The sequence below is a fragment of the Acanthisitta chloris genome, unplaced genomic scaffold (genome assembly GCF_000695815.1).
Source record: "Acanthisitta chloris isolate BGI_N310 unplaced genomic scaffold, ASM69581v1 scaffold20321, whole genome shotgun sequence".
NCBI lineage: Eukaryota > Metazoa > Chordata > Aves > Passeriformes > Acanthisittidae > Acanthisitta > Acanthisitta chloris.
This window is the reverse complement of record NW_008655677.1, coordinates 1-6926: the sequence shown is the minus strand read 5'-3', so window position 1 is coordinate 6926 and position 6926 is coordinate 1. Positions and strand designations below refer to the sequence as shown.

General features: G+C 45.4%; 1 protein-coding gene across 1 annotated transcript in view; it reads right to left on the bottom strand.

The window, feature by feature from the left end:
• LOC103811074 (methylcrotonoyl-CoA carboxylase beta chain, mitochondrial-like) overlaps positions 1–6257 on the bottom strand; it is a gene marked incomplete at its 5' end in the record, with an annotated part of 7170 nt that extends 913 nt beyond the window's left edge. Inside the window, 8 exons of the mRNA XM_009084020.1 lie at positions 183–264; positions 666–811; positions 1558–1680; positions 2348–2504; positions 2680–2771; positions 4214–4406; positions 5092–5270; positions 6177–6257. Coding sequence (XP_009082268.1) covers positions 183–264; positions 666–811; positions 1558–1680; positions 2348–2504; positions 2680–2771; positions 4214–4406; positions 5092–5270; positions 6177–6257 — 1053 coding nt within the window. The remainder of the gene's footprint in view (positions 1–182; positions 265–665; positions 812–1557; positions 1681–2347; positions 2505–2679; positions 2772–4213; positions 4407–5091; positions 5271–6176) is intronic.
• Positions 6258–6926: the final 669 nt, after the last annotated feature.

The window sequence follows — 6926 nt, the reverse complement described above, 5'->3', positions numbered from 1 at the left end:
ATAAACTAATGGGGAAGAGAAAGTAGAATTACAGAACTAAATTCCACAGGAACGAGGAGGAGAAGTGGGAGCCCCAGTTCTGGGAAGCAGCATGATGCTGACCCTGAGTGAGTCATGGGCTTATGCATCACCACACAATCCCTGAGAGCTCTGGAATGAAATGTGCTGTACAGCTAGCCCACCTTCCTGGTATGCTGAGGCAGGATGATCCCATCATCCCAGAGCCTGGCAGAGGAGTAGAATGCACTGCTTTCTTCCTGCATCCTGGAGAGCACAGGACATTGAACAGCACAGTAAAAACAGCAGGGCAGTGACAGAAATCCTAGATAAAACAGCAATATAGTTCCACCTGGAGAGAGTGGGCAGTGCTGCTGTATAAATTAGCCACATAGCAGATGTGACCACTCTGCAGTACAGCCCAGATCATCATCACTGTTCAGACACAGCTGAATGTCTTAATTTGGGCTTGTATGGTTTGGTTTTTAAGTCAGACAATTGTGTTTCCTTGAGAAGATCCCAACAGCACAATAGAATCACAAGGAAACATATGTATCAGTAGATTGAGGTTTGCTTCATTAGTCTGGGATGTGTTGAGCTGTAAGATGAATAAAAGTAGGTAATTCACTAATGAAATCCCTGCAAGGGTTTATATTTAATGGCCTTACTTTGCCTTCAGCTGGTTGAGCTCTGATTCATCTGTAGTGTCACTGTCCCCAGCTTGTGCAACTCTGGGGAAGTGTCTGGGATCCACCAGGGCAACTCTTGCATTAGGCCACAGGAACAGGAAGTTTGGACTGAATGATCTCCCACACTACAAAAAACAACAAAGGACAGAAAAAACCACTAGAATCAATCCCAAAAAGGTGTCTGGGATGGCACTGCTTCTGCACTGCTATTTTGGTGGGGTTTTTTTATTCCAACCACTTCCATGTTTAATTCTCACTATGCCACCAGGGCAACTCTTGCATTAGGCCACAGGAACAGGAAGTTTGGACTGAATGATCTCCCACACTACAAAAAACAACAAAGGACAGAAAAAACCACTAGAATCAATCCCAAAAAGGTGTCTGGGATGGCACTGCTTCTGCACTGCTATTTTGGTGGGGTTTTTTTATTCCAACCACTTCCATGTTTAATTCTCACTATGACAGAATCAATCAGGTTGTAAAAGACCTCTGAGATCATCGAGCCTGTGACCAAACCAAACACCACCTTGGCAACTAGACCACAGCACTAAGTACCACATCCAGTCTCTGTTTAAACCCCTCCAGGGATGGTGACTCCACCACCTCCCTGGGCAGCATATTCCAGTGTCTAATCACCCTTTCCATGAAGAAATTCCTCCTGATGTTCAACCTGAACCTCCCCGGGTGCAGCATGAGACTATGCCCTCTCGTCCTGTCACTAGTTGCCTTGGAGCAGAGTCTGATGTAATCATTGCATTTCTTACTTAAGTAGTTCACAGATGGAGTTAACAGTGTTTTAGAAATGAAAGGCTGGGAAATGTTAGCATGGTGTGCAAAGTGTGTGACCAGCCCCTGGGTGATGCCACCCTACCATGGCATAGCTCTCGCTGCCATAGCAGCCACCGATGATGATAGTGATCTTGGGGACAGCAGCACAGGCCACAGCAGCCATCATGGAGGCCTGAGCCTTCAGCCTGTTGGACTGAGCCTCTGCCTGCAAGGCAAACACACATTTTAGACCCTCCAAGTCTCTCTTGTATATTCCCTCCACTTCCACCAAACTTGTATCCCTAAAACCTTCATTTATAGTTCTGTAGGGTAATTCCTCCCACAACGGAGATGCAGCAACATTACCTACTATAAAGCCATTATACACTTAGAGATGTAAATCAGCAGAAGAATTGCAACTAGGTCCAAACTCTCCACACTGAGCAGCTCATTTGTGCCAGGCTTTGTTTCTTAGGAAGAACAAGACTGCACAAACATCTCGTGGAGCTTTTACCACAAAGCTCTCCCTAGCTCAGCACAAACCCTCCTGTATTTAATGCCTTCACTCTAAAGGAGAAATAGCTCATTTTCTGAGTGCTATCATAGAAGAAGAATCAATACACTGGATTTCAAGTCAAAAGCACTATGAATTCCAAGTTTTCCAGCAGCATTGCCAGTATCATTTTATATAGGCATATAGGCTTCAAATTAGACTCTAGTGAGAATGCTGATGGAGAGATTTAAGGACAATGAAATGATGAAGGTTCATGGTTTAAACCACCAGAAGTGTTTAAAAAAGAACTTTCCTGACAATTATTCATTTTGAACATGTAACTTTAAGCACAACAAGAGCTAGAAATTGCTTGAAGCAGCCAGAACTGAGCAGCCCATACCTGGGAGATGCTGGTTGGCTCCTCTGGCTGGGGAGCAGTGTTTTGGAAGAAGAGGATGGGGATGACACGTTGGCCACAGAGCTGGACAAAATGACTGCCCTTGAGAGCAGCATCCTGAGCCAACTCCCCGTTGTTAGCCACTATCCCCACTAAGTGCCTACAGAACAAGACACATGGACAGTTAGACTCCATCTTAGAGGCTTTTCCCAACTCTATAACCATTCCAAGATTTTCACTTTTGAACGCTAGAAATGATCGGAATATTATAAAACTTAATAGAAAACCACTCAGACATGTCCATCCATTTGGATAATGAATATTCCCAGCCTTACCCTTCCACATGGCCAAATCCTGTCACTAATGTTGTTCCATAGTCAGCTTTGAACTCCTGGAATCTGCTTCCATCCAGCAGACGGCTCAGGATCTGCAAAGAAACACACAGACTTGACGTTACTACAGAAATGGAAGTGAAAGTGTCTGCTCAAAGAAATGCTCAGGAGAGCTGTGTTGTGCAAGAAATGCTCCTTGGTGAGCAAAGAAGGTTTTAGGAGCTCTTGCTAAACACTCAACATGCACAAAACATCACATTTGTCATTAGTGTAATTAATTGAGTATTTTTCTCAAGGCAGTACAAGGCATACTGACACAACAACTCAGCAGGGCATGGAAACAGATGAGCATCACTGGTGTAATCCTCAATTAGAATCACAGAATCATCAAGGTTGGAAGAGATTTCTATGTGCATCAAGTCCAATCCTTAACCTGTCACTGCTGTAACCCCTAAACCCTAAACCTTATCCTCCAGTGCCACATCCAGACACCTCTTAAACACCTCCAGGGATGGTGACTCCACCACCTCCCTGGGCAATATTCCAGTGCTTGAACACCCTAACAGTAAAGAAATTGTTCCTAATATCTCCTCTGAGTCTCCTCTGTCTCAGCTCAAGGCTATTCCCTCTAGTCAGAGGATCATAGAATCATCAGTGTTGGAAGAGACCTTAAAGATCAAGTCCAACCACTAACCTGTCACTGCTGTAATCCCTAAACCATATCCTCCAGTGCCAGATCCAGACACCTCTTAAACACTTCTAGGGATGGTGACTCCACCACCTCCCTGGGCAATCTAACCCAATGCCTGACCAATTATCTCAAGCAGGTTTTCAGTTGAATATTTCATATAATTCTAGAGGACTATGTCCATGCTGCTTCATTGCAGACTCAATGGATGAGGTAATAGAGAAGACCTTGGGTACTCTGGGGTTCTTCAAGAGAGAACAGCCTGTGAATCTAGTCTGACCCCGCCCTGTCATGGGAGTAAGAAGAACATGGAACTGTTGGAGCAAGGCAGAGGAGGCCACAACATTGCTAAGAGGACTGGAGCATCTGCCCTATGAGGACAGACTGAGGAAATTGGGGCTGTTCAGCTTAGGGAAGAGAAGGTTGTGTAGAGACCTCATAGTAGCCTATTAGTATCTGAAGGGGCTCCAGGGAAGCTGCAAAGGGACTCTTTAGGAGACCCTTTGCAGTTAGGAGCTGCAGTGACAGGACAAGGAGTAATGTGTTCAAATTGAAGGAGGGGAAATTTATGCTTGATATTAGGAAGACGTTTTTGCTGTGAGGGTGGTGAGACAGTGGCACAGGTTGCCCAAGGAGGCTGTGACTGCCCCAACCCTGGCAGTGTTCAAATCCAGGTTGGATGAAGCCTTGCGCAACCTGGCCTGGTGGGAGGTGTCCCTGCCCAGGACAGGGGATTGGGTCTGCATGATCTCCAAGTTCCATTCCAACCCCTAAAATTCTATGATTCTATGAATCTGAAGTAGGAGACAGAGCAAGATGAAAGATTAAGGACTGCAGTCCTGTCCTTACCAGCTTGACAGGAAGAGTGCACCTGTAGTTTAGTGGTGCCAAACCTAGGAGCTCCTCAGGGCTGTACAGAGGATTGTCATGCTCTGTGTCCTCCTCTGGCACTGGGTCATAGTTTAAGGTGGAGACAACATTGCGAATGCATTCATAGGCCTCCTGTTCTGAGGGTGCAAAGTGGTCAGTGCAGCCACTGACTCTGGAGACAGAAACATTCATTAGCCTTGAAAGAAAACCCAAATCAAAGGAAAAAAACCTCAATCCATATTATAACCCTCCAAAATCCCTGAAAGTACTGATTTTGTTCTGTGTGAAGTTGCTCAAAGCTGTGGCTCAGTGGAATTTCTGCCCAATCTAACCCCAAACCAAATTCACAGTAAGGAGAAACTTCTCTGTGAATTTTCTGTTCATCTGGATTAAAGAGAAGCCTTTAAATTTAGTTTCATGCTGCTGCTGCTGCAAACAACTTCATAAAGGGAAAACAGGAAAACAAACTTAAAGCATTATGTCAAAATAAACAGGTCAAGCCTGGGTATAAAGACAGTAATGTATTACATGTAATTAGGATAAGTATAGGTATCCTGGAAAACACTAGGAAAATAAGTGATAACATCCCTCTTCTGTACCTGTCCCTCCGAGGCACAGAGGAACTGACCTGTCTGGAGCTATTCAGGAGGAATGTGGGAAAATGGGGACTCAAATCCAATTTGCCCTGGCCCTGCCTCACCCCATAACATCATTTTACTTCCATTTGGCTGATTTAACCCAAACCCCGGAACCTGGGAAGGAAAACCACTGTTATCACAGCTTCCCTTTTGGCCCTGAGCTGAAATGCCAATGCCACATGCCCAGTTCTCCAGTGTTTCTGAGACTATTCCACGTACTTGGAATGGAGTTTGGCCCCTCCAAGTTCCTCAGGAGACACGTGCTCACCCGTGGCAGCCCTGACCAGGGGTGGACCAGCAAGGAAGAGTGTCCCAATCCTGTCCACAATCACAGCTTCCTCAGCCATGGTGGGCACATAGGCACCTCCAGCCACGCAGGAGCCACACACCACAGCCACCTGGGGACACAGAAATCACGACAGCCACTGTTGGAGAGAAGAGTGGGAAGGCAAAGCTATCACAGAAATGCTGCACGTGCTAAATCACAGCTTGGGGAACAAGGAATGAGAGGGAAAGCAGCAGGCGGCTTGTAGAGTTCCATGGTCACCCTGACATAATCCAGGGACGTGATGCTTTTCCCTCATGGGAACACTTAGAAGATCCTTATGGCTGAAGTGTTCTGTTATGAGAGATACTGAACTGGGCACTGCTGAGGCCACATCAAATCCTGGGGACCCCTCATGACAAGACATTGAGATGCTGGTGCATGTCCAGGGAAGGGAATGGAGCTGGGGAATGGGCTGGAGCACCAGGAGAGGCTGAGGGAGCTGTGGGGGCTCAACCTGGAGTAAAGGAGGCTCAGGGAGAACCTTCTGCTCTCTGCAACTCCTGCCAGGTGGCGCAGCCAGGTGGGGTCAGGCTCTGCTCCCAGGGAAGGAGGGACAGGACAAGAGGAAACACCTCAGGCTGTGCTCCCAGGGGAGGTCCAAGTTGGCTATTAGGAAGATCTTCCTGGAAAGGGCTGTCAGGCATTGGAATGTGCTGCTCAGGGAGGTGGTGGAGTCACTTGATGATCTTAAAGCTCTTTTCCAACCATAACAAAAGATAAAGCCTTGAGCAGCCTGGTCTGGTGGGAGGTGTTCTTGCTCAGGGCAGGGGGATGGGACTAGATGGTCTTTGAGGCCCATTCCAACCCCTTAACATTCTGTGATTCTCTGATTCTATACCATTTGAGTCTCTCTTCCCCACAAGCAGCATTAGGAATTTCTCTGCATGTTTGAGAGTTGCTCCTAAACGCAAATCCTTTTCCAGAACTGAACTGCTGACAGTTACCACACTTCCTTGCCCTGCCCACGCCTCTGTACCTGAGGGATCCTCATGGCAGACATGATTGCTTCGTTGTAGAAAATCCTGCCACCATGCAGCTTGTCAGGGAACAGCTCCGACTGTGGGGACAGAGACAAAGTGAGGTTCAGTATTAACCATTAATCCAACCCTTCACTCCATTCATTCCCAAACACGTCATGACTGACCCAGGAAGGTCCCAACTAACAATCACATCTGAAACTTTCACATTCAGCATTCACTAGGGGATTTATTCCCTTCTTATTCCCCTTCTTATGCCCTTTATTATTCCCACATTATTCCCTTACTATTCCCCTTATTATTCCTTTATTATTCCCTCATTATTCCCTTACTATTCCCCTTATTATTCCCTTTATTATTTCTTCATTATTCCCTTACTATTCCCTTATTATTCCCCTAATTAATCCTTTATTATTCCTTCATTATTCCCTTACTATTCCCTGATTATTCCCTTATTATTCCCCATTGTGAAATCTCCCCAAAACAACTTTGGGTTTCACAAGCAAAGGTTAGTTTAGTGATATTCTTTTGTGAAACCAATTTTTTATACCCAAAGTGAGACTATAAACGTCAAGGGGAGGCTCATGTTCCTCCTTAATCTGTGAAATGCCTTCAGCATTTCCCTTTTGACTTAGGTTTTTGATACTATTCCTCAGGCTAAAACATTTTATAGTTAATATACATAATGTATATTATTTAGCAGTAAAAATATACTGATATAAGCATATAAATATAGGATATATTATTAT